The sequence below is a fragment of the Tenrec ecaudatus genome, chromosome 18 (genome assembly GCF_050624435.1).
Source record: "Tenrec ecaudatus isolate mTenEca1 chromosome 18, mTenEca1.hap1, whole genome shotgun sequence".
Classification (NCBI taxonomy): domain Eukaryota; kingdom Metazoa; phylum Chordata; class Mammalia; order Afrosoricida; family Tenrecidae; genus Tenrec; species Tenrec ecaudatus.
The window spans coordinates 10,651,879-10,677,649 of record NC_134547.1 but is presented as its reverse complement, the minus strand read 5'-3'; the positions used below and the strand labels follow the sequence as shown (position 1 = coordinate 10,677,649).

General features: G+C 56.6%; 1 protein-coding gene across 2 annotated transcripts; it reads left to right on the top strand.

Moving 5' to 3' along the window:
* Positions 1 to 25,090, top strand: EHD2 (EH domain containing 2). Of its 2 annotated transcripts, none has more exons than XM_075537317.1 (6): positions 1 to 158; positions 2,452 to 2,919; positions 4,226 to 4,323; positions 12,644 to 13,056; positions 20,349 to 20,513; positions 23,400 to 25,090. In XM_075537317.1, exons 2-6 carry the CDS (start codon positions 2,516 to 2,518, stop codon positions 23,952 to 23,954), a joined length of 1,635 nt encoding a protein of 544 aa, XP_075393432.1. In that variant the 5' UTR covers positions 1 to 158; positions 2,452 to 2,515; the 3' UTR covers positions 23,955 to 25,090. The 2 variants fall into 2 exon arrangements, with proteins under 2 accessions (XP_075393432.1, XP_075393433.1); XM_075537318.1 differs by having other exon boundaries at positions 27 to 158; positions 2,416 to 2,919.
* Positions 25,091 to 25,771: the final 681 nt, after the last annotated feature.

Here is a 25,771-nt window from a genome sequence, read left to right as displayed (position 1 = left end):
TCCCTCCCTCTGCTGGGCTCCCGGCCCCACCCGGCTCAGAAGGCTCTGGACGGGACCGTGAACACAGGCCTCGCCGAGCGGGCACTTCTGTGATCGCAGCGGGACCCCCACTCTCCGTGTCTGCACGCCCTGCCCAGCCTCCGCCTGCGCACCCCTAGGTGAGTGTGCACACTCCGCGCGCGCTGCCTGCGGGAGCCCCCGAGGCTGCCCTGGCTCCAGATCACCCCAAGCCCCTGGGGATCCCCAGTCTGTAACGGTCTCTCCTAGCCTCTCCTGTCCCTAACCAAACCCTCCCAGGCTCCCCAACTCTCCCTAGCCCCTTCCAGTCCCAGGCACCCCCAGTATCCTTCCCCCTCACTTTCTCCTCTCCACTCCTGATGGTCCCCAATGTCTCCCAGTCTCCTCAGCTTCCCTGATCTCTCTCAATCCCACCCACTTCTCCTGACTCCACCACCCCTTTCTAGCACCACCCCACACCTCCACCCTCAGCCAGGGAGACCACCCCCCTTCCTTAGAAGTCTCCCTTGACCCTGCTTCATTCGGACCCTCCTAGGGCCCAAGAGCTTCCTACCTCATGGCTGCCCTTCCAGCTTACCCCCAAGCATCCTCTCTCTGAGATGTCCCCCAGAGACTCCCTACCTGGGGGCCGCCCATGGTTCCCTCCACAATCCCAGGAGGCCGCTCTCGCTTCTGCACACCTCACCAGCCCCTACTCCCCCCCACCCCTTCATCATGATGATTTCAAAGATTGTAGCTATTGTTTTTGATGCTCCCGTGAGCCCATCTGGGAGTGAGCCCCGTGGAAGCTCCTCAGTATCAAATCCAAGCTCACCCATTCTTTCCTGACCCTAGCCCTGGAATTGGCTGATTCTCCAAGGAGCCCTGGCTCCTTTTAGTAGGGAATGGTGCCTAGAGACTGCAATCAGACCAAAGGCTGATTCTTTGAGAGAGAGAGAGAGAGAGAGAGAGAGAGAGAGAGAGAGAGAGAGAGAGAGAGAGAGAGAGAGGGAGGGAGGGAGGGAGGGAGGGAGGGAGGGAGGGAGGGAGGGAGGGAGAGAGAGAGAGAGAGAGAGAGAGAGAGAGAGAGAGAGAGAGAGAGAGAGAGAGAGAATAAATAATATTAGACCTATCTTCTAGGGCCCTTATAAAGAGAAAACGGGTTAATTCGTGCAAAGTGCTTGGATCAGTGTCTGGCATGCAGTAATCACAAATGGGTGTTATTATTCTTGTTAACGCCCAAGGCTTCCCATGACCCGGGTGCATCCAGGCAACTGCCTCAGACGCCCGTCTCATTCTTCTTTGGCCAGCATGCCAGGGCCTCTCACCCCGCCAGCGCCTGGAGAGTCACATCTCTGCCCAAATGTTTCTTTTCCTGCCCACCCTTCACAGAGCAGCTCATTAGTCAGCCCAGCCTCAAGCTTGGCTGGCCCTGTGGCTACTTCGTGTTGCCCTCTCTGGGTTGCCCACCTAGTCACTGCTCGCCCTCTCCTAACTGGGGGCTCTGGGGGAGTCCGGGGCCGTCTCTGGTCCATTCCTGACTTTTGTCACACTTGACACAGAGTGACTTGGATACACATTTGTCAGAGGATGGAACGGGGAGTGGGGTGGAGAAGGGCCGGAAGGAAGGCATTTCTTCCAGGTCGGTTCTGCCAGCTTTCCCTTGGTCTCCATGACTCCCCCTTTTCTTTTCTTCCTCCGGTCGGTCACCTCTTCCGCTTCTGCAAGCTGGTTCATGACAACCTCCTCTTTCAGCTTTCCACCATTTCCCCCGCCCATTCTACCACCAGCGAGTGCCCCGCTTCTTACCGCCCATCCTACCGGTCATGGTCTCCTCCTTCCACATCATCTACTTGTTCCACCCTCCAGCATCCCTTCCAACCCTGCCTCCTCCAGCCCTGTTCTCCACCCAGGCCTCCATCTTCCTCCATGCGCCCTCCCTTCAGTGGCCCTCCACCTCTGCCCCCTCCCCCATCAATGTTCCCTCCTTCCTCCCCCATCCCGCCCCTCCGTCAAACCCGTCACCTCTGCCCATTTACCCAGCATGCTCTAGCTCCTCTTCCTCCATCCGTCCCACCACCTGGGTCCCCCGCCATCCTCCATCCACCCCCACTTGGTCTCGCTTCTTGCTCCTTTTCTTGTCAGTCCACATTGTTGTCTGCTTGGCCACTGCTCCTGGGTCCACCCCACCACCCTTGTCCCTCTCCCTCTTTCCCATCCACCGCCCTCTCCCATCAAAGCCCCCAGCCTTTCCCAAACATTCTACCTTCCCTCTCCTTGTTCTCCTCCTCCAGGCAGCCCACCACTGCTGCCCTCTCCTCCCGCTCCAAGCATTTTACAAACCACATTCCCATCATTCTGTGGCCATCTCGCTGTGTCTCTGTCTCTCATCTCTCTCCTTTCCTCCTCCTCCATCAGGTAGCCCATCGCCAATGTCCTCCCCTCCTCCCACAGGCAGCAGCTCTCCACTCACCTGTCCTCCCTGGTCGGCGAGCCTAGCGGGCAGCGAGCGGCCACCATGTTCAGCTGGCTGAAGCGGGGCGGGGCGAGGGGCCAGCAGCCCGAGGCCATCCGCACGGTGACCTCGTCCCTCAAGGAGCTGTACCGCACCAAGCTGCTGCCCCTGGAGGAGCACTACCGCTTCGGCTCCTTCCACTCGCCGGCGCTGGAGGACGCGGACTTCGACGGCAAGCCCATGGTGCTGGTGGCCGGCCAGTACAGCACGGGCAAGACCAGCTTCATCCAGTACCTCCTGGAGCAGGAGGTGCCCGGCTCCCGCGTGGGCCCCGAGCCCACCACCGACTGCTTCGTGGCCGTCATGCACGGCGACGCCGAGGGCACCGTGCCGGGCAATGCCCTCGTGGTGGACCCAGAGAAGCCCTTCCGCAAACTCAACCCCTTCGGGAACACTTTCCTCAACAGGTGCACACACGGTCGCCCCAGGCTCGGCTTTTCCGCCATTGCCCCCTCTTCTCATGCTTTCCTCCTTCCTGTTTCCCTGCTTGGTTTGCCTCGAGCCCAGTCCCATCAAGCCCACCGCCATCGAGTCGATGCCAACTGCTAGCGGCCCCGCAGGACAGAGTAGAACTGCCCGGCCAGGTTTCCCAGGCTTTAAGTCTTTAGGAGCCACCTGCGGTGCATCATTCTGGTGGGTTCGAACTGCCCACCTTTTGGTGAGCCACCTAGTGCTTTCACCACTGAGCCTCCAGGCTGGGTTCATTTCCTAGCTCTGCTGCTGGCCAGCGGGATAGCCTTGAGCCAATGGCTTAACCTCTCTGTTATCCTCATCTGGAAGAGGAGGGGGATCATCTGCGCCTCCTAGTGCTGCTAGAACAGATTTACCAAAAGGGGGTGGCTTTCAGAGACAGTTTATTTTCTCACAGTTCAAGGATCTGGCCGCCTGAATTCAGCATGCTTGCTCTAGGGAGGCTGTCTCTGTCTGCTCCATCTCGGTTTCTCTAGCATTCTTCTCTGCGATTCTTGGACTCCAGCTCATAGCGACCCCACAGAGGGTCTCTGAGGCTGTAAACCTTTTTTTTAAAAAACCAACAGTCTTATTAGCACTTCATCCACACGTCATACAGTTCAGTCACATCAAGAAGAATTGTGCAAGGATCACCACATGCAGTTCTAGAACATTCTTTTTCCATGTACTCATTGTTATTCATGTAGGTCTTTGGTTGTTTTTTTTCTGATTGTGGCAAAAAAATGAGGCTGTACATTTTTTTTTGAGGCTGAGTACTATGTATTTTATTGAGGGTACATGACAAGGTGGGGCTCTCTAAGCCCCTCCCTCCCCTTCCTTCAGGGGCTCTGGATGGAATATTCTCAGTGTGTTGGGGGATTGAGTTTGGACCAAAGACCCCGCAGCAGCTGAGGGCCTCCCTTCCTCTGAGGCTATACATCTTTCTGGGAGCAGACAGCCTCATCTTTCTCCCTCGGAGCTGCTGATGGTTTTGAACCGCCAATCTTGTGCTTAGCAGTCCATCCAGCGCTGACACAGCAGTGCCATCCGGGCTCCTCCTGCACAAAGGAAGGGCTCAACAAACACTCGCTGTTATTTACTATTATTATTACTATTAATGTGCCATCTTCATTCTAAACTCTGAACTTTTCCTTCTTCCTCTCTCTGTCTCCGAGTCTCCTCTGTCGGCCTTGATGCCCCTGCTTGGGTTTCTCAGCCTCTTGCCCCGCCCAGCGTTGACCCTGACCTTCCCTCGGCCCCCAGGTTTATGTGCGCCCAGCTCCCCAACCAGGTCCTGGAGAGCATTAGCATCATCGACACACCGGGCATCCTGTCTGGCGCCAAACAGAGAGTGAGCCGCGGTGAGTGAGGCCGGACTCTGGGGTGGGGGTGGGTGTGTGTGTGGGTGTGTGTGTGGGGACAGTCAGGGCTCCTGGATCTGAAGGAGGAGGGGCAGGGTTTCGGGACTCCCCAGACCTTAGGACCTTAAATAGGAGGGGGCCAGGGCCCAGGACACCTGGGTCTGAGGGAGGAGGCTGTGTGTATGTGTATGTGTGTGTGTGTGTATACACTCCTGAGTCTGAGGGAAGAGGGTGTGTGTGTGTGTATACACTCCTGAGTCTGAGGGAAGAGGGTGTGTGTGTGTGTGTGTGTGTGTGTGTGTGTGTGTACACTCCTGAGTCTGAGAGGGTGGGCCAGACTCCAGGATCTGAGGGAGGAGGCCACCAAGGCCCAGAGCTCCCAGGTCTGAGGGTGGAGGGATTGGTTTGGGGGAATCCTGAATCTTAGGGCACAAAGGGTCTGAAGGGGCAGGGATGGGTGGGTTAGAGTCAGACTCTCCATTTAAGGGAGGAGAGGACTGGGGGCTGGGACTCCGGGTTCTGAGGGAGGAGTCACTGGGGCTTGGAGCCCAACGAGATGGTGAGCTCCCTGTTGGAACAGAGAGGGGGAGGCCCGTCAGCGTGTCCGGGCTGGCTGGTGGAAGGATGGAGACACAGAGATTCAGAGGGCGAAGCTGCTAGGCCACAGGGCGAGGAGAACCCCAGCCTGGCAGGGAGGCTCCCCAGGCGCCACGTCTGGGGCACAGATGTACCGGAGGGGGGTCTGGGCTGGGGGCCAAGGCCGGGCCTGGAATTTATAAACAGCTGTGCAGGGGGAGCGGCGGGAGGTGCATTCCAGCGGGGCCTCCACAGGGAGCCAGCCCCACCCTGCTAGGGTACACCCAACCCCCCCACCCCAAACCTGCCCCCACTCCACCCACCCTCCGGCCCTGAGGTCAGGAACTGGGGCAAAGGAAGCCGCAGAGTGGGGCAGAGGGGACCAAGGAGGCAATCACGGGGGCAGGAGCAAAAAGGGTGACATGTCCCTGGCTCCTGCCCAGCAGTTGGAGGCCAGGAGAGGGGAGGGGGGGTGGTGTCCCGCGGGAGAAAAGCAGGAGGCAGCTGGCAAAGTGATTGGGAGGGCAACTGGCCAGCCCTCCAAAGGGGGAGCGAGGGGGGGTTAAGGGCGGGTCTGCAGCTCCCGGGGTTCCCAACCAATGGGAGGGACCTGGAGGTGCTGGAGAGGACGGGTTTCCAAGCCAAGGGAGAGGGCGGAGCTTCAAAAAGTTCTGGAAAATGGAATTGAAAGACATTGAAGTTTGCTTACGGCTTTTTGAAATACGTGAGTGAGTATGTGTGTGTGATGTAGCAGTGGATGCACATGCACAGGTCTCTCCAAAAACAGAAAATAAAACCCCAAGTCCAGGGACTCCATCCCGACTCAGCGTCCCTGTGGGAGCGAGTAGATCGGGTTCCCAAGGCTCATCTTTGCCACCGCAAGTGAATGGCTTCCTCTTTCTCCCTGGCTGGGTTCGAACCACCGACCTGTCCTTGGCAGCCGGTGCTAACTTTAACCCCTGCGCCACCAGCCAGATCTAGGGCTCTGTCCCTTTTAAGCTGTGGGACCTTGGGCAAGCCACCTAACCTCTCTGAGCTGCGGTGAACCGGGGGTCGTTTGAGGACCCGTCTCCCCGGGCTCCCTAGTAGTTGGTGCAAATGCCCAGTTGCTAGCTGCAAGGTCAGCAGTCGCAGCCCCACCCAGGGGTCCCACGGGAGAAAGACCCGGCACTCTCCCTGGCTCCTGTCTGGATGGCAGCTGCAGGGGGAAGCCCCACTCCGTCTTGGACGCCACACTCACAGCCCTGGAGGTGATGCCCACTCCTCTTGCCCCTCCAGGACCGAGGAGAGCGGCACTGTGGGCTCCTAAGGCTGCATCTTTCCCCCTGGGCTCAGTGGGTGGGTTCGTACTGCTGACCTTGCGTTCAAACATCTCACAAACTCTCTGCCATTGAATCGATGCCCACTCACTTTGACGCTCTAGGACAGGCTAGAACTGTCACCGAGAGTGACTGAGACGGTAACTTTTTTTTTTTTTTTTGAGATGGTAACTCTTTACGGGAGTCGAAAGCCCCGTCTTTCTTCCCTACCTCGATTAGGACCAGTGGTTTCAAACTGCTGACTCTGAGGCTGCTGGCGGACCACGAAGCCGGGAGGGCTCTTCCTAGCAGCCTCCGAGCTTGTTTGAAAACCTAATGAACTCCCTTGGCCTTGGAATACACCCTGATTGGCGTCAATCCCTTGTGTTCTGAGAGGGGCCGGACTCAGTGGCTTGCCCAAGGCCCCACAGCTAAAATAAAGTCACAGAACCTAGATTTGGTGGTGCAGGGGCTAAGTCATCCCCACACCTTTCTGCAAAGACTTTCACTGAAGGATGAAATTCACCGACCAGGGATGACAGTCAGTGCGAAGTAGCTCGAAGTTTGTTTTTCTCATTGGACATCACTTTGGTCACATCTTACTGTGGTCTAGATAAAGGTTCACAACACATCAGCTTGCTGTTTAATCATTTATACACATTTTGTTTGTGCAAGCCCCTCCGTGGAACCGCTTTGTTCTCACTTCCTCCCTAGAGCCCCGAGTTTCCACGGGTCCCTCTCTCCTGCCCCTTGCTGCCTTCTGGACTGCGCTTTGGGGCCCTTTCTGGTCTCTTAGAGCTGATTGCTCAAAGGTACATGTTCTTCCTGCTAGTCACTGTTCACTTGCTAGGCCTGTCCACTCTCTAGCTTTGAAGGGCACCGAAGGGCCATCGGCTCAGGGGTCCCACCAGTCTCTGGCAGACCAGAAGGTCTGATTTTTTTTTTTCAAAAGGATTTGGGTCTTCATTTTTCTCTCCCTCTATCCAGAAACTTCTCTTGCAATCCCATTCAGAGCATTAAGTGACGGAAGCCGGGCACCATCTAGTTCAGTGGTTCTCAACCCAGCAAATGCCGCGACCCTTTAGTACAGTGCCTCAGGTTGGGTTGACCCCGTAGATGGGCGTATCTGCATGTGGGTGGAACCATCTGGAGACAGATAGATGAGCGGTGTCCAGGTTCCTAAGACCATCGGAAATATGGTCTTAGGGGACCCCTGTGAAAGGGTCATTTGACCCCCCCAAAGGGGTCGCAACCCCCAGGTTGAGAACCGCTGATGTAGTTCTTCTGGTCTCCAGCTAGTGGAGGCAATAGTAGGTGTGGTCCACACTAGTCCTTTGGACTCTTATTTTTTCGCACTTTTTCTTCACTCTTTTTTGCTCAAGATGGAAAGGGGCCAATCGGCGTGTCTCGGATGACCGCTCCAATACTTTTAGAAATCCCAGGATGTGGGACATAATCTTTTATCGACCATGTTCTGCTGCTTGACCCAGCTGGGCCCCAGGGGCCAAGTAACTTCGAATGGTGATCCAAGTAATTATTGGGTGCGTTCAGGGCTTCATGTACGTCTGAGTCGCTGTGTGCAGGGGCTGGGTGGGTCTCTCTCTGCCAAGGCTCTTTCCCATGATGACTCAACCTGCCCCCCTTCCCCCTCCCCTCCTGTGCCCCGTGAGACACATTTTCCAAATCTGGGCTGGTGTGTGTGTTTGTGTAGGCATTTGGAGAGGGACCTCCCCAGCTGCTCTGGTGACCTGGCCCTTCCTCCCCCAAAACAATACCCTCCACCCCCAGCCTGTCCCTCCCCCAGGGGCCCTGGAATCAACTGCTTCCTTCTCCCCCTCCTCCCCTTTCTCCTCCTCCTCCATATCCTGAGACCAGAGGACCAGCTATGAGACTCTGGAATCTGGAATTTGGATTCCAAGCCCGATTCTGGCATCTTCTTGTGTCCTAGGTTCTAACCTCTCTGGGTCTGTTTCCTTGCCTGGAAAATGGATTTTTTTTTTTTTGAGGGGGAGCCCTGGCAATACAGTGGTTAGAGCGCCCAAATGCCAATCAACATGGGCAGTTTGAATCCACTAGACGCTTTGAGGGACGGAGACACGGCGGCTTACAGCCTCAGAAGCCCCGTGGGACCCTTCTGTTCTGAAACACATGGCTGCCGTGTCGCCCGGCGTTGGGACCGACTCCACGGCAGCGGGTTGGGGCTTGGAGCGTGTTTGTAAAGATGGCACAAGAACCCTCAGAGAGACTCCTGCAGAAAGTGTACCCTGAATCAGCAGTGCCTCCTGTTTTCCAGTTGTCTCCCTCCCCAGGTCCTAACAAGGCATTGCCTCCTCCAGAAAGCCTTCCTGGGTTGCCCCCACCAGCACCACCTCCACCCACTGCCCACCGCCCCAGACTGGGTCAGACTACCCTGGGATCAGGACTCTGTCCGTGAAGGCCGGCCTCGGGCTCTGGCAGCACTGTCCCCAGCAGCTGGGCACTGCTTCCTCTTTTGTTGACTCATTTATAACCATCTGATTGGCTTCTAATTCACATACCATACATTCAATAGTTCAATCCTAGTGGGGGATGGATGCTTTCTGGAAGCCCAGCTGAGGCCCGCTCTGCCTCGGTCCCTGCACAAACCAGAACTCACCCTGGCTGTTTGCTCTCTCTAGGTGTCCAGCAGGAAATGTTGTCTATCAATTCATTTTTTTTACAGGCATGTAATTCACACTGCATCCAATTCAGTGGTTCGATCTTATGGGTTTTTATACGTACAAACCCGTTCTCCCGAGGCAGCATTTACACCATTCTACCAAAAACCAAACCAAATTTTCTACCATGGAGGCAATTCCGACTCACGGCCACTGCAGAGAAGAGGGCAGAACAGCAGCACAGGGTTCCCAGGACTGGCATCTTCTGGGCGCGGACCACCGCACCTGGCTCCCTCCCGCGGAGGCTGCTGGGTTGGCGCTCCAGCCTTGTGGTGGCCTGCTGAGCGCTTTGGCTAATGGGCCACCAGGCCCCCTCCTCGTTCGATACCGTGCATGGCCTGTCGTAGGTGCTTCATGTCTGTCCAGTCTTTGATGTTCTTTTCATGGTCCCAGCTGACTTGTGAAGTCATTCCTGCGTGTCCTGAGTCCGTTTTCACAGAAGGGGAAACAAGGTCAGAGGGGTGGAGGGATTCGCCTAAGGGGGCACAGCACATGAGGGCCAGGGCAAGGATTCAAACCCAGTTCCCCATGGCTGCCGAGTCAGGGCTCTTGAGGGCTCCTCTCCACCTCCCCCAGCTCCCCCTTTTCCCCACCCCACCCCCACGCCCTGAAAAGCATTGCAGAATGAGAGCCTGAGCCCCTGATGGCTTGAATGAATGAGAGCTAGAACGTGAAGGGGAGAGGAATAAATGAATGAATGAACACAGGGGCCAACCACCGTATGGGTGCCCCATGAAGCAGAGGTCTTGTCAGTACCCTTTCAGCTGACCCCTCAGCACCCGGGACAAGGCTGGCACCAGAGGGGTCCCAGGAAACACTGTTAATTGGGAGATAATGTTCCAACCAGGGCTCAGCATGAGCGCTTTCCATGCTGGATTGAGATGAAATGTGTGTGTGTGTGTGTGTGTGTGTGTGTGTGTGTGTGTGTGTGTGTGTGTGTGTGTAGCAGTGAGCAATACCTATTTGCAGTCATCTAGGAGAACCCTCGACCCCTGGTGGGGTAGGGACCCGTTAGGCTGCGATCTGCATGGTTGGCAGTTCAAAACCACCAGCAGCTCCACCGGAGGACCATTGCGCATTCTACTCTTGTGAACAGTTCAGTGTCTCGGAAACCCCACGGGAGGTCGCTATCAATCAGCAGCACCTCCACGGCAAGGAGTCTTGTTTGTTCTTAGGAGAGCTTTGGTGGCGTAGTGGCGACCCGTTGGGCTGAGACCTGAGTCAGAACTGACTCGGTGCCACCTAACAGCAGCACCAGGGACCTCAGGAGGAGCCAGGTGGGGCTGTGGGCCACCAGAGCTGGACTGCCAGCTGTGAAGTTAGCAGTTCAAACCCACCAGGAGCACTGAAGCTATCTACTCCCATAAAGATGGATCGTTTCCAAAACCCTATGTAGGGTCACTGAACAGCCCTGATGGCAGGGTGGTTATGGGCTGGGCTGCTAACGCAAGGTCAGCAGTTTGAAACCACTAGCAGCTCCATGAGAGAAAGATGAGGCTTTCTACTCCTACACTTGATACTAACCAAAGGCCAAGAAATGAACAGGCTTTTCTACTCCTGTCAAGAGTTACAGTCTCGGGAATCCACAAGGGCAGCTCTACCCTGTCCTACACAGTCACCGTGAGTCAGAATTTACTTCATTTTTTTTTTGGTAAAATATCATTTTATTGGGGGCTCTTACAACGCATCACAATCCATACATCAATTGTATCAAGTATGTTTGTACATATGTTGCCATCATTCTTTTCTAGACAGTTACTTTCTTTTGAGCCCTTGGTATCAGCTCTTTTCTCTCTCCCTCTTCTCCCCAACCTTGTGACCCCTTGATAAATTATCAGTTATTTTTATTTTCATATCACACCCTGACTGCTGTCTCCCTTCCCCCATGGTTTCTGTTGTTCATCCCCTGGAGGGTGTATGTGTGTGTGTGGTTATGTGTCGATCATTGCGATCTGTTCCCCCGTCCTCCCCTCCTCTCTCCACCTTCACCCTACCCTTCTGGTATCACTGTTCCCATTCCTGTTCCTGGATTCCATGTGTTGGGGGCTTAAATCTGTCCCCGTGTACATGCTCTAGTCTAACCCGCAGTGAAAGGCAGGACTGGGGTCCTGATAGTGGGGGGTGAGGAAGCCTCAAGGAATCAGAGGAATAATGTGTGTTTTATCGGTGCTTTACTGCGCCCTGGTTGACTCATCTCTTCCCTGTGACCCCTCTGTGAGGGGATGTCCCACTGGCTACAGATGGGCTTTGGGTTTCTGCTACAACCCCGCTTGATCTCAACAATATGGTTTTTGTTTGGTTGGTTTGGGTCTTCTGATGCCTGTTAACCAATCCCGTTGACACCTCATGATTGCACAGGCTGGTGGTGCTTCTTCCACATGGGCTTGTTGCTTCTGAGTTAGATGGCTACTTGTTTAACTTCAAGCCTTTAAGATCCCAGATGCTTTATCTTTTGATAGCCGGGCACCAACAGCTTTCTTTGCCACGTTTGCTTATACACCCACTTTATTTTCAGCGATTGTGCCAGGAGGGTGAGCATCACAGAATGCCAGGTTGTTAGAACAAAATGTTCTTGCATTGAGGGAGGGTCATGGGTCAGAATTCGACTGGAGGGCAGTGAGTTTGGCTTGGTAATTCAGGGTCCCTGTAAGCTGGAATTGACTCAATGTCAGTGGGTTTGTTTTTCATTCTTGCTCTGAGGACCTCTTAGGAAACCCGGTGGCCCACTGGTTAAGTGATCGACTGTGAACTGGTGGTTCGAACCGATAAGGCACTCTGGGAGAAAGTTATGGCAGTCAGCTTGGGTAATGATGAGCGATCGCCTTGACTCTTCGCGGCCGTGTGTGTGAATGTGCATGAACGGAAGGGGAACAGTTCAAAGGAGGGTGGGGAGGGGCGCACAATTCGAAGGGGGTCGATGTCCCTGAAGATCACATATAGAAACTGCTGAAGGGGTGTATGTCTGGCTGGGTATAGTCTCAACAACATTATATTTGAAATATAATACCATGGAACTCTATTAAAATGATATATGTATGGAGAAGAGATTAGGAGCCCTGGTGGTGCAGTGGTTACAAGTTAGACTGCGTAGTCGACAGTTCAAAACCACCAGCCACCCCTTGGGCAAACAACAGGGCTTTTCACTCCCGTGAAGTTATCAGGTCCCTATGAATCAGTATGGCAGTGGAAAAATACGCACATTTTATATATGATTTTACTTAATTTTATATTGCATATGATATAGAAATACATCGACATATGATGAAATCATATATAATCATGTTATGTATATGTATTAAATATCTATTTATACAGATATACAGAGAGAGCCTCATGGGCAGTTCTAGGCTGTCTCATAGGGTCATTAGGAGTCAGTTCCAATGCCCAGCAACGGGTCTTATTTGGTTTGTCCAGGGGCCACTTCCGACCATCCATCACACACCGCTCCTATCTGCTGAATAAGGATGAGAGAATGGAAAAGGGGAAGGCTGGGGGCTGGCCCCCCCCTTCCCTAGCCAAGATGGTTTCAAGAGCTGGGGGGGTGGGGACATTCGGGGGGGGGTGTCTCGGCCAGGGCAGTGGGGCACACTCGGAACCTGGGCCGTTTTCGTGTAGAAAACAGTGAACACCCTGACCATCCGTCCGGTGCAGAGGTGGTCAGTCCGGGGGGGGCGGGTGATGCCCGCTGGGACGGGCTGGGGGCGGGGCTTGGGCGGCTCCCTAACCCCCTGTGTGCTCCCCGCCCCGCAGGCTATGATTTCCCGGCCGTGCTGCGCTGGTTCGCCGAGCGCGTGGACCTCATCATCCTGCTGTTCGACGCCCACAAGCTGGAGATCTCCGACGAGTTCTCGGAGGCCATCGGCGCCCTGCGGGGCCACGAGGACAAGATCCGCGTGGTGCTCAACAAGGCCGACATGGTGGAGACGCAGCAGCTGATGCGCGTCTACGGGGCGCTCATGTGGGCGCTGGGCAAGGTGGTGGGCACGCCCGAGGTCCTGCGCGTCTACATCGGCTCCTTCTGGTCCCAGCCGCTGCTCGTGCCGGACAACCGGCAGCTCTTCGAGTTGGAGGAACAGGACCTCTTCCAGGACATCCAGGGCCTGCCGCGCCACGCCGCCCTGCGCAAGCTCAACGACCTGGTGAAGCGCGCCCGGCTGGTGCGGGTGAGCGGCGGGCACGCCTCCGGGGGCGGGGCCAGCGCCGGGCACGCCCACAGCCCGGCGGGCGGGATGTTATTGGTCCCGGGGGTGGCGGGGCGGGGCCTGCGGGGTCTTCTCTCCGCCCCTTGCGTTGGAGGCCTGCGTGGATGCGTGACGGAGCGGGCTGTGCGTTGGGCGCTGAGCACAAAGCCAGGAGTTCAAAACCACCCGCTGCTTCCGGAGAGACAGATGAGGCTTTCTACCACCCTAAAGAGTTAGGGTCTTGGGAACCCACAGGGGCAGTCTTACAGGGTCACTATGAGTCCGAACTGACTTGAGGGCACTGGATGGGTGGGTGGGCGGATAGGTTGGAGGGGCACAGTTTGTGCTCCGCTACGGCAGGGCATCATCCAAAGGTGGTGGAAAAGTGGGTCCCTTGGAGCCCGGCTAAGGTGCCCAGGAAGAAAGGCCTGGCAGTCGCACCTACAAATCATGGATTGATTTCCTGGCAGCCTCGAACTGTGCTCCTTAGGGTCGTCGAGGTTGGGACCAATCACAAAGCAGATCACCTGGGCAATCGGCTGCCTTGGAAACCGTTCAGGACAGCCCTAACGCTGCCCTGGAGAGGTGCTCCGAGTCAGAATGGACTCGATTCTTGCTCACGCAGGCCTGGGCGCTGTGCCCAGTACATAAATTCACTCCTGCCTCAGGACCTTTGCATGTGCCGCTCTCCCACTCTTGGAACCTTCCTCAGCTCCTGCGCCAGCTCTGGCTCATTCCTCATCTCCTTCAATCATTCATCACTTAGATGTCGGTATCCCGGGGAGGTCTCTCTCCTCCATCCACTCGCAGCTCTTATGACTATCACCCTCTCCCACCACCTGTCAGCGCGTCCATGCTGACTCCTGACCATCCTGCAGAAGGAGCGTTGTGCTGCTCACCGCAAGGTCGGCAGTTCAAAACCACCAGACAACTCCTTGGGAGAAAGATGAGGCTTTCTGCTCCCATAAAGAGTTACAGTCTCGGAAACCCACAGGGGCAGTTCTACCCTGTCCTGTAGAGTCGCTGTGAGGTGGCATCAACTGGCTGGCCATGAGGGTTGGGTTGGACTGTCCTATAGGGCCAAGCAGGACCGTCCCATAGAGTTTCAGAGGCTGTGGGTCTACACAGGAGAACACAGTCACATCTTCCTTCCAAACACCCTCACCGGGCCTAGCTGCCCTCCCGCCCCTCGCCCCATTCCATTTTCTTCCTCATCGTCATCCGTGCTGTGTCAGTCTGGGTAGACTAGAGAAACAAATCCATGGACACACATATGTGTATAAGGGAGAGGTTTATTTTCAAGAGGAATTGAACATGGAGAAATCATCCCAGCCCAGTCCAGTCCAAGACCATAAGTCCGATATTAGCTCATCTGCCTGACAGCAATCTATAAAGTCCTCTTCAGACTCACAAAACATGCAATGACGCCGAATGTAGAAGATCACAGGCCAGTGGGTGGAAAGTCTTTGGTGGTAGAAGCATCTCAGCGCTGGCAGGGGTCTCCACGTGGCCATTCCAGCACCCAGGGCTGCATCAGGGTAGGTCCATGTGGCATCTCCTCAGGGATATCTCACAGGAAGTCAACCTTGTCAGTAGTGAGTCTCCAAGGGAATGAACCGAGAGAGATAAGTGTCTCTTGCCTCCAAGAAGGAAGTAACAGATTTCTCAGAATTCTCAGGAGAAGGCCACGCCCACACAGAAGTCTCCTTGGCTATCTCCAGATTGACAGCCTAGCCTCCACCCCTACACTCTTAATCCTTCAATTGACACCAGATCAGGTGACTACCATACCTGTGATCACCTTCTCTGTCCAACCCCCAGAGGGCCCTTTGTCTGCCTCGATCCTTACTGTTTCCTCTGCACCTGCAAGAGTGCGTGACACAGAGGAAAAAGGCAGCAACAAAGCAAACAACCTCACTGTCATCCAGCACATCCCACTCATAGTGACCCTGGAGGGCAGGGTCCAATTGCCCCTGTGGGTTTCCAAGACTGTGCCTCTTTAGGGTAGTAGAAAGCCTTGTGTTTTCTCCCAAGAAGCCAAGATGCCACCAGGGCTCCTGGGCACAGAGAAGGTGCTAGGTAACTACTGAATGGATGAATAGCAGCCAGCCAGCACTGACGTTCAGCAAATCCTCCTCCCTACCTGGTCCTGTGCTGGGTGCTGCTGGAGACATGGCAGTGACTGAGACACCCTGTGGGGACCTCCAGTCCAGGGGAGGAAACTAGCCTGTCCCTGGATAGGGATGGCCCAGCCTGGTCAGGGAAGTCCAGGGGAGTCAGGGAGGGCTTCCGGGAAGGGAAGGTGTCTGGAGGGCCAACTAGAGGATGAGGAGGATGAGGAAGGGGCTAGGCAGTGAGACCAGCCAATTCGTGGGAGGGAGGGGAGACCACTGCCCATGAGCAATCGGGGGTGAGGCTTGGTTTTGTTATTGACTCGACTTGGGTGGGGGTGAGTCACCCCAAACTGGTGGGCAGTACTTGAGGGTACTGGGGAACCATGGAAGGGTTTAGAACAAGGGAGAGGCAGGGACAGGTTCTAACCACTTTTTTGGAGGGTGGACTAGAGAGGGCAAGATTGGAGGTAGATTCAGGAGGCTGGGGGTGGGGTGGGGTGAGGGTGAGAGGGCAGCGAGGATAACTGGGAGCAGGGAGGCTTCTGGTCCAGGACAGGGTCTGGGGATTAGGTGGGAGCTCAGGAGGGTGGCAGGGAGGAGGTGGGGCTGAGGGCTGGGCAGGCAGAGAGGCCCAGGAGGTTCTTGAGCGTGGAGGAGCCCGAGGTGTTGGCTTAAGGAGCAATTGAGAGGGGGTGAGTCAGTGCCCCCCTCCACACCCCCTCCTTGGAATGTCCCTTGGGAAGGGAAAGCCTGTGAGGCAGGGCAGTTGGAATTCACTCTGCTCTGGAGGTCCTTTCTCCGCTCTCCTCTCTGACTCTCGCCCTCCAAGTCTCTCTCCTTATCTCTGTCTCTCTCTCCATCTTTCCCCCACCTCCTTTTCTCGGTGAGCTCAGGGCCTGGGAGCAGAGAGGCGGGGTCGCCCAGACACCTGGAGCCCCCGCCAGGCAGGAGGCTGGCTCCGGAAATCTGAACAAGCTCTGAGTCCGGGCCCCCAGCCCAATCCGCCCTGCCCTCTTATCTCTTCCTGGCACCTTCCCCTGCTTCCTCCCTGGAAAAGTCATTACCACTGCGCCCTGCGCCTCCCCTCTTCAGGGGTCCCCCCAGGGACCGCCCACGGGCCCTGACTCCTCACCTCATTGGCTAGTTCCTCAGACCCCACCCACCCGCAGGGCCACGCCCCTTCCCTCCTGGACCTCCCAGACCTACTGGTCATTGCCTCTTCCGCTGCCTATGCCTCCCCCCCTGGCCCCCCCTACCCCGCCCTCCTGGGACACGGGCGTTCTGGGCGTGGCAGCCGGGGTCCACTGTGACCTGGCCCCTTCTCCCACTCAACGCTTGCACTTACAACTCTTCCACACTTGATCTGGTCACGGCTCGGTGGCCCACGCACGCCCTCTTATCTTCCAGGGCGTTTGGTGCCTCAGTTTCCCCGTCTAACTCTGCCCATCGTCGACGTGAGAGCTTCCTAGAGGAGTGCTTCTGCGAGGCTGTCGTGTTTGTTGAGGGGTCCCAGGGTGGAAAGTTAAGGGTGCAGGGTCCAGGGCTGCTAGTTTAAACAGTGCTGGTTTGAACCCAGACGCGTGTGCATCGAAAGAAAGGCCTGGCACTATAGAAAACATCAGCCTGGAGCTCTGACACGCCTGGTGTCCTCTTCGTTGCTCTCAGTCAGCGCTGATGGCAGTTAGTTCTCAGGGCTTTGAAGCCAAGAAAGAATCCCAAATGGCTGAGCCTTCCGCCAAGCTCAGCACCTTCAGTGACCATGCAGGGGAGACAGCGGGGCGCAAAGAGTCGTCTTCTCATAGAATTGCATTCTCGGGGGGAAATGGACATAAAAACAAGCGCGGTGTTGATCATGTATCGAATGCGATCAGGAGCCCTGGTGGTGCAAAGGTTGAGCACGCTGTCTGGTTTCCGGGTCAATCTGGAAGTCCAAACAGCTAAGCATCAATGCTTACCGGACAGGGGGGGGTCTCCATCGCATGCTTTAAAAATGATCATGTATTCCCAAGTGCCTCGTGTCTGGCTGGATTTAAAACAGCCTCCGTATTAGAAGCGAAGCTAGAGATAAGCCTTAGCCATGTATCGACTCAGCCTCCGTTTCCCGGGGCTCGGTGCCCATCGCCCCCCACATCTCAGACTGGAACTGAGCTCCGCCGGCTTTTCCATGCTACCCTTTCATTTAATAGCCCAGCTCGTTGACTCCTGGTACCGCTCAGAAACCAAACCCAACCCCCCACCGTGGAGTTGATTCCCACTCACTGTGACCCCACAGGACACAGACCTGCTCCCTAGCATTTCTGCGGCTATAAATCATCAGGGAAACCCACGGTCTCATCTTTCTCCCTTTGGAGAGGATGGAGGGTTTGAACCACCAACTTTTGGGTCAGCAGACTTAACACTTTTTGACTCACTCCACCACCAGGGTTCCAATCTCCAGCTCACACCTGGTTGTGTGTGTGTGTGTGTAACGTCTGGAGTGTCTGGCTCGTGGGAGGTCAGTAGATTCGGATCTTGGGTTCCAATCTCCAACTCACAGCTGGTTGTGTGTGTGTGTGTGTGTGTGTGTGTGTGTGTGTGTGTGTGTGAGAGAGAGAGAGAGAGAGAGAGAGAGAGAGAGAGAAACGTCTGGAGTGTCTGGCTCCCTCCAAGTCAGTAGGTTCGGATCTTGGCTCCCCGGTCTTGTTTGTTGTCCTTGTCACGTTTGTTCCTTCCGTCCAACACCACTCTGGTGGAAAGTGAGGGGAAAGAGGCAAATCATACCTGAGCCTGAGGAGCCCCGGTGGCTTCGTGGTTACCTGCTGGACGGCTAATCGAAAGATTAGCAGTTCAAAAGCACCAGCCCTCCTTGGCAGAAAAAGGAGGCTTTCCAGTCCCATAAAGAATTACAATCTTGGACACTCACGGCAGTAGTTCTACCCTTTCCTTCACGGTGCCCACGAGCTAGATTCAACTGGCCAGCAGTGAGTGTCTATTGTTAAAAAGGAATCCTGCCCAATAAAAGGATTTTAAAAAAAGTAAAGAGATGGATTGAGATGAAATAAAATTCGGTACAAAAAAAAAAAAGAAATAAAATTCGGTATAGCAAGAAGGGGGGAAAAGTTTAACCAAAGCATCTTAATGCTCACAATGTTAATACTTGGTATCACTGAATTGACGTATTTTTGCCTCTAATATGTAGCTCTTAAAAACCTATTAAGTAAATCATTGAAATCATGTGGGGGGGGGGGCTGGGAATCCTGGTGGTGTAGTGGTGAAGCACTTGGCTCCTTGGATTTGAGCCCCCTCCACCCCCCCCCCAGCCCTTTGGCTGGAAAAATCCCTGCACTCTGCTTCTAGAAAGATTATAGCCTGAGAAAAGCCCAGCGGGGCAGTTCTACTCTGTACCAAATGGGGTGGCAACAGGTTGGCAATAACTCCATGGAAACAGGTTTGTTTGGTTTCTTTCTTTCTTTCTGACTATTGAGCTTAAGCCAAATCCCTGGGCAGTACGAACGGTTAAGAGTTGGCCAACTGAAAGGGTTAGCAGTTCACACCCACCCGGAGACACCCCGGAAGAAAGGCCGGGCAGATCTTCGGCCAAAGGGACCACCAAGAACACCCGCGGGGCGGTTCTTCCGGGTCGACGCTCGGGGTCGCCAGCAGGGGGCGCGGTTCCAGTGGGTTGATTTCATCTTTCCGGAAGCAGGTCGCCCGGCTCCACTTCCGGCCGTGGCACCGCGGGGTGGCTTCGAACCGGCCACTCTTAGGTTCGTGGCCGAGAGCAAGCTTTTGCTGAGGGGTCGCCAGCAGGGGGCGCCGTTCCGGTGGGTTGATTTCATCTTTCCGGAAGCAGGTCGCCCGGCTCCACTTCCGGCCGTGGCACCGCGGGGTGGCTTCGAACCGGTTACTCTTAGGTTCATGGCCGAGAGCAAGCTTTTGCGGAGGCCCAGGGACCCGCTCCGAAAGAGCGCAGCCGCTGGGATGAGTCTCGCGAGAGCAGAGCTCTGCTCCCGGCGCGCGCGGAGGTTGCCAGGTGCTCAGACTGGGCGGGACGGGTCAAATGTAACCCCCATCATGGGAGGGCCGGGCCCGAATTCCGGGCAGGGTGGCACACCCTGGAGGTGTCAGGAATGCGGGCGATGTGTTCTGCTCCCCGGGCAGGCCTGGGCTGGTATGTCTGATGGGGAGTGGAAGGGGCGGCGCCGTGGGGGACCGTTTGAAGCCCGGAGCTGCCGAGATCACTTAGCCCAGGCGACACGGGGAGTGGCGGGGAAGGACGGGACACCGGGCGGGGACACCGGGCAGGAGGTGGCCTCAGTGTCCCCTCTCACCGTGTGCAGAAGTTGCTGTAATGTTGGCTCCCCACTCGTGGGCCCCCACCCGTCCCCTACCCAGGTTTGGCCGAGTAGAACTTGCGCCGTAGGAGGCTTTTTTTTGTGTGTGTGGGGAGGTGTTGTTATGAGGAGGAGCCCTGGTGGCGCAGAGATGAAGCGCTGGGCAGCCAACCGCAAGGCCTGCTGTTCAAGCCACCCCCCACCCCCCAGCGCCCTTGCTGCGAAACCACGTCTCAAGGAGCGTCCTTACAGATAACGGACAAACCAGGAGCTGTTCTGGAATTACAAGTGGAATTTCTTGTGAGACCAGAAAGCCCTTTCTCCCAAGGAGCGGGCTAGTGGTTTTGAACTGCTGACCTTGCGGGGAGCAGCCCAATGCATGACCGCTGGAAGCGTGCGGGGCCCTACTCAGCCAACCCCTCCTGGTGATTAAACCCCACGGTTGGTGCAATCGACCAAGCTGGACGGGTGTGGCCTCTGGCCCTTCTTTGTGATCGATCAAGGCCATTTGCTCGGTCAGGTGGGCAAACGCACACGGGTTTCTGAGACCTTAACTCTTTATGGGAGTAGAAAGTCTCATCTTTCTCCCACCGACCTGCTGGTGGTTTCCAACCGCTGACCTTACGCGGAACCACTCAGCCACGAACTGCGCCTGACGATGGAGTAGGGGTGGGGGTGAGAGGTAAAGGTAGGGGTTACATTTGGATCTCAAAACAGGTGGTTTTGTTTTATGGGCGTGTCGGGGTATCCATGCACCCGGCGAGGGGGCTCTGTGGGGCATAAGCCCCTCCAGTGTGTCTGCAGCAGGCTCAGGTGAGGACTCACCCCCTCTTCCTCCCCGTCCCAGGTTCACGCGTACATCATCAGCTACCTGAAGAAGGAGATGCCGTCCGTGTTTGGGAAGGAAAACAAGAAGAAGCAGCTCATCCTCAAGTTGCCTGTCATCTTCGCTAAGATTCAACTCGAGCATCACATCTCCCCGGGCGACTTCCCTGACTGCCAGAAGATGCAGGTGCGAGCGTGCTCAGCAGGGGGCGGGCGGGAGCACCGGGCCCAGGGCTTCTGCGAGCGTCAGACTGGGGGACCTGGGAAGCTGACCGGCGGAGCAGGAGATTCTAGAAAGCCTGTCTTTGGGCCATTGGAGGGGTGGGGCTTTGTGAATGAGGATAACCGAATGAAGAAAAACAAACAGAAATACCCCACTCCCCAAACCAATCCACTGCTGTTGCCTTGATTCAAGACCCCCATAGGGCGGAGCAGAACTGCCCCTGTGGGTTTCCAACCATGAAGGGAGCTGGCTGCCACATGCTTCCTCTCCTGGGGGAGCTGATGCGTTCTAACCATGGGCCTTTCTGGTTATTCGTGGATTGCTTAACCACCGTGCCACCAGGGCTCCTTAAGCATATGGAGGGAAACCCCCAAATAACCGGGTAGCACACACAGTTTTGCAGTTGGAGCATTGTGACGAAGGTCGCTGGTTTGAGTTCCCCTGAAAGACCCTCAGCACAAAGACCTGGCGATCCATATCAGAGAGGTCACAGCCACTGAAAAATCCTCCAGGGGACACAGCATGACTCCGACACGCTTGGCGTCGCCAGGGTGTTAGTGTTGGGTGGGTGGCGACTGGCATCATGACGATGGAGGGTGACTTTTCTCGCTCACCAAAGTCCCGGAAGGTCCTCCAGGAGTATTTCTCCATCTCTGCCCTTTGGTCTTAGAAACACCTCACCGAGCGAAATGGCTGTGGAAATTCCAGCCCTGGCATCGGAATCCCAGCCAGCAAGAAGAGGGAGGAGGAGGGGAGAAGAGGAAAGGGGATGCCCCTCTCTTGAAGGGGACTTTGAACGGGGTTGTTCAATTGTACTTTTTCACAGGGATGGAAATAGTCTACGTTGCATTGACCAATAGGGCAAGCCTTGATGGCTCAGTGGGAGGATACTCACTCTCCATGTGGGGGACCCCAACTCCATGGCCAGTCAGGGCCCATCTGTCACTGGAAGCCTGTGTTGTTAGTACAAAGCTTGAGCGGGTTTCAGGGGAGCTTCCAGACTAAGACAGACTAGGAAGAACGGCCTGGCAATCTACATCGTAAAATCAGCCAGTGAAAACCTCGCGGATTGCAAAATTCAATGAGAGGACTGGTCATGAACCTGGGGAGGCGCAGGACCAGGCAGTGTTTAGTTCCATCAGCGTGGAGTATGCCAGCAACTGCCACAAGTGGCTTCTGAGCTCTGCGCTTCTGAAGCTTAAACTTTATTTAGTTTTAATTAATTTTAATTCACGCAACGAAAGCAGCTAAATGAAGCTAGTGGCTTCAGTATTGAGCAGGCCACGTTGTCTTGAATGGCCCCATGGGCTTGTGCTTATAGCCTATTGACCAGAACGTGGCCACCTGACTGGCTGCAAGGAACACTGGGAAATGTAGTCTTTCTCAGGGAGCTGGTGCCCTGGCAATGTTCAGGGATTTGTGTACAAAGGAAGAAGGTACCAATGGATATTTGGAGGGGGCGGGAGACCTTGGAAGGCTCCCTGTGTGTTGCGGGGAGGTGTTAGATGTGGCCTCCTGTTGGAAATATCATCAGAGCCAGAGACCCAGCTGGGTTTCAGGCACAGGGGCCAGGCCTCTGCTATCAGGCTGAGAAGCGTTCATACGTCAAATCTGTAACTTCTGCGCCTGAGAAAGTTCCAGCCCGTGATGCAGAGAGATCATGGGAGAGTGAATTCTGCCCCAGCCACTTCTAGCTCTGTGAGGATGGATAAGCAGCTGGTCTTCTCCGAGCTTCCGTTTCTTCATCTGGAAAGCGGGTGCCACAGTAGGATCTAGCTTTGGAATGGGCACTAAAGCGGCAAATATTCACCTCTTCCTTCGGATGAACTGGTGTGGGCACGGATGGTACGAGTGCTTGGCCCTTGACTACCAATCTACACGCTTGAGGCTCAAGCCCACCCAGATGTACCACAGAAGAAAGGCCAGGCAATCTGCTAACAGAAACATCTTAGTCGAGAACCCCCCATGGGGCAGGTCTACCGTGTAGGTCACTGTGAGTCAGAAGCAATTTGAAGACTAGGGGGGTAGAAAGTGCCCGCCAACTGCCATCAAGTCAACGCTAACTCATCGCGACCCTCCAGGACAGAGAACTGCTCCCAAGGGTTTCTGAGAGGGGCACTGCGCAGAACAGGCCGCCCTGTCTTTCTCTCCTGGAGTCTAATGCACGGCGCCACCAGGGTGAGGTCCTTCGCCTTTCGGTTGCCCACAGCTGTGGTGTTGCCTCCCACACATAGCCACCTCATTTAGGCTGATTCTAAGTCAAGGCTGTAAGTCTGTGCTGGAGCACCTGGTTGGCCCAAACTGCTGGCTTCAGAGCCCGTCATGCCCCTAGGGCTCCTGAGGGTTCCACCCCGACCCACCGAAACCTCACTGCGATCAAGTCAATGCTGATTTAAAAAAAGATATTTTTAATGAATGCCGATTCTTTGGGACCCTATAGAACAGGATAGAATCGCCCCATCCCAATGTGAGTTTCTACAACTATCACTCATTATGGGAGTAGGAAGCCCCATTTTTCGCCTGCGAGGTGGCTGGTGGTTTTGAACTGCTGCTGTTAGGGTTAGCAGCCCAACTCTTAACCACTACACCCCAGGGCTCCTTGGGGAATCCCGCCCAAGAACCCTCCTGCATCATGCCCCCAGGCTTTTCCCAGTGCATGTCAGCTCTCAGGTGGTCCCATGCTTCTGCAGCTGTTGAGAAGGAGCGCCCCTGGAGTTTACCCGGGGGTCCAGGCGCCATGGTGCCCCCCAACCCACCCCCTGACTCTTTGATGCTCCCCCCTCCCAATGCCCCTTTGCTGCTCTCCCCCCTGCCCCTGACTCTTTGCTGCTCCCCACTCCATCCCACCAGGAGCTACTGATGGTGCACGACTTTACCAAGTTCCACTCGCTGAAGCCAAAGCTGCTCGAGGCGCTGGACGACATGATGACCAACGACATCGCCAAGCTCATGCCTCTGCTGCGGCAGGAGGAGCTGGAGAGCACGGAGGCGCGCGTGCACGGAGGCGCCTTCGAGGGCACCCACATGGGCCCCTTTGTGGAGCGGGGGCCCGACGAGGCCCTGGAGGACGGCGAGGAGGGCGAGGATGAAGACGAGGCCGAGTGGGTGGTGACCAAGGACAAGTCCAAGTACGACGAGATCTTCTACAACCTGGCGCCGGCCGATGGCAAGCTGAGCGGCACCAAGGCCAAGACCTGGATGGTGGGCACCAAGCTGCCCAACTCCGTGCTGGGCCGCATCTGGAAGCTGAGTGACGTCGACCGAGATGGCATGCTGGACGACGAGGAGTTCGCCCTGGCCAGCCACCTCATCGAGACCAAGCTTGAGGGCCACGGGCTGCCCGCCAATCTGCCCCGTCGCCTCGTGCCGCCCTCCAAGCGGCGCCACAAGGGCTCCGCGGAGTGAGCGCCCCCCCCAACCCCCACTGGCCTTCCTCCTGCCTCGCTGTGGCCCCCCAGCTATGGTCAGCTGCACGCAAGCCTTCTTCCCTGGCCCACATGCCCCCCCCCACCTCCCCACCCCCATCTGCTGTAAGGACCAGGGGGTCTCCCCCACTGCCAGATGCAGGTCGGGGTCCTCACATTTAGTGGGGACCACGGGAAGGGCAAGGTGTTTGCTCACCCTTCCAATTTTTCCTTACACCGCCATCCTCACGTACACTTAGGCACATCGTACCCCCCTCCCACACACACACGGAGACACCCAGGCATTCATTCCGCATGCATTCAAGTATTTATTGAGCACCTACTGCGTGCCTGACTCTCTTCCGCGTGCTGGGTGTCGGAGCAGAGAACAAAACACACCTATGTCTACTGCTGGAACTGACCGGCAGCCACACACAGGCAGGCGTCTCCAAGCGCACCCACACAGCATCCTAACCTGAGAAGACCCACTTGTCCCTCCTGCCCTTGAGCGGCCACTTGGTTGAAATGACTAACAGGTAAGCCCCCTGCCCGCAACCACCTCACCCATTTCCTCCAGTCCAGCCAGGCAAAGAACCTGCCCCCCTCCCCCCCCCAATCCGAGCCTGGCCACACCCATTTCCCTAGATTGTCGTCTTCCCTCCACTGGGCTTCCCGGCCCCAATGAGTCCCCTTATCCACCTGGCTTGGAGCTACACCCCCAAGCTGTTTCAGGGGGGGGTAAGGGTACCCCCTACTCTCCCCTTTAGCTGCTGGGACGCAGTCTTTGGGGGCTCCGACGTCAGTCCGTATTTAAGCAGAGCCTTATAAGATCTACTAGGCTGTTGGTAGATCGGTCACCTCCTTTCTGGACTGCCAAGCGGGGTGGGGTTTCTCGGTGCTACAGCCCGCCCCTCCCTAGAGGGAGCTCGGCCCCCACCACGCTTTTTCCTGCCTTCCCCACCTTCTGGTGCTCCAACGGGGGTGGGGGTGGAGGTGGGGACGGGGCCTCCAGGGACCGACCAGTGAGCCCAGCTTGCTCACGGACTCACACAGCCACCGGGACCCTCACTCCCCATGCCCAGGAGGGGCCTCTCAACGAATTGCAGCCCCACAGTGAATAAAGCCGTGTTCCTCCCACGTCTGAGCCCGACGGTCTTGGGGAGGGCTGTAGCGGGGACGCGCCCCGCCTCCCCGGGAAGGAAAGCCCTGAGCAAGTGGGGGCCGGAGGGGCTCCCCTCCAAGATCTCAGCGCAGGGGTGGAGGCCGTGACTCAGTGCAGTCGTGCCTGATGACTCAAGCCTGGGCTGGGGGCCAGACCGACATAGTTTCCGAAGAGAAGTTGCTCAGAGGCGCTCCCGGCGGGACAGCCCTCCCTCCCTCCCTCCACCGGCGCCCGGGCCTGGGAACCGAGGTCCGCGCAGGAGGCTGTGCGCGCGCAGAAGAGCGCGCGAGGGCACCAAGTGCCACCCGGGCGCGCGCCTGTCCCTCTGCCGCCCACCCGCTGGGCACGGCGCCGCGGATGCACACCGCCTGGACCAGCGGGCGCCTCTGGGCGGGAGCGCGCATCCCTGGCTCAGGGACTACTGTGGGATCGCCCTCGCGCGGGCACCTTCCCTGGCAGGCGGCGCCCAGCGCGCGCAGCCACACCCAGGGCGGGGCCCGCGGGCTGCCCCAAGCCCGGCCGGTCCGCGGGCCCCGTCGCCGCCTGGCGGACATCGGGAGCAGGACAGGTCGGTCGCTGGGCCGTCTTCCCTCTCTCCAGGCCCAGGGCCTTTCCAGGGATTCCGCAGCCTCTGCAGTGGGACCCTCTCGTGGCGC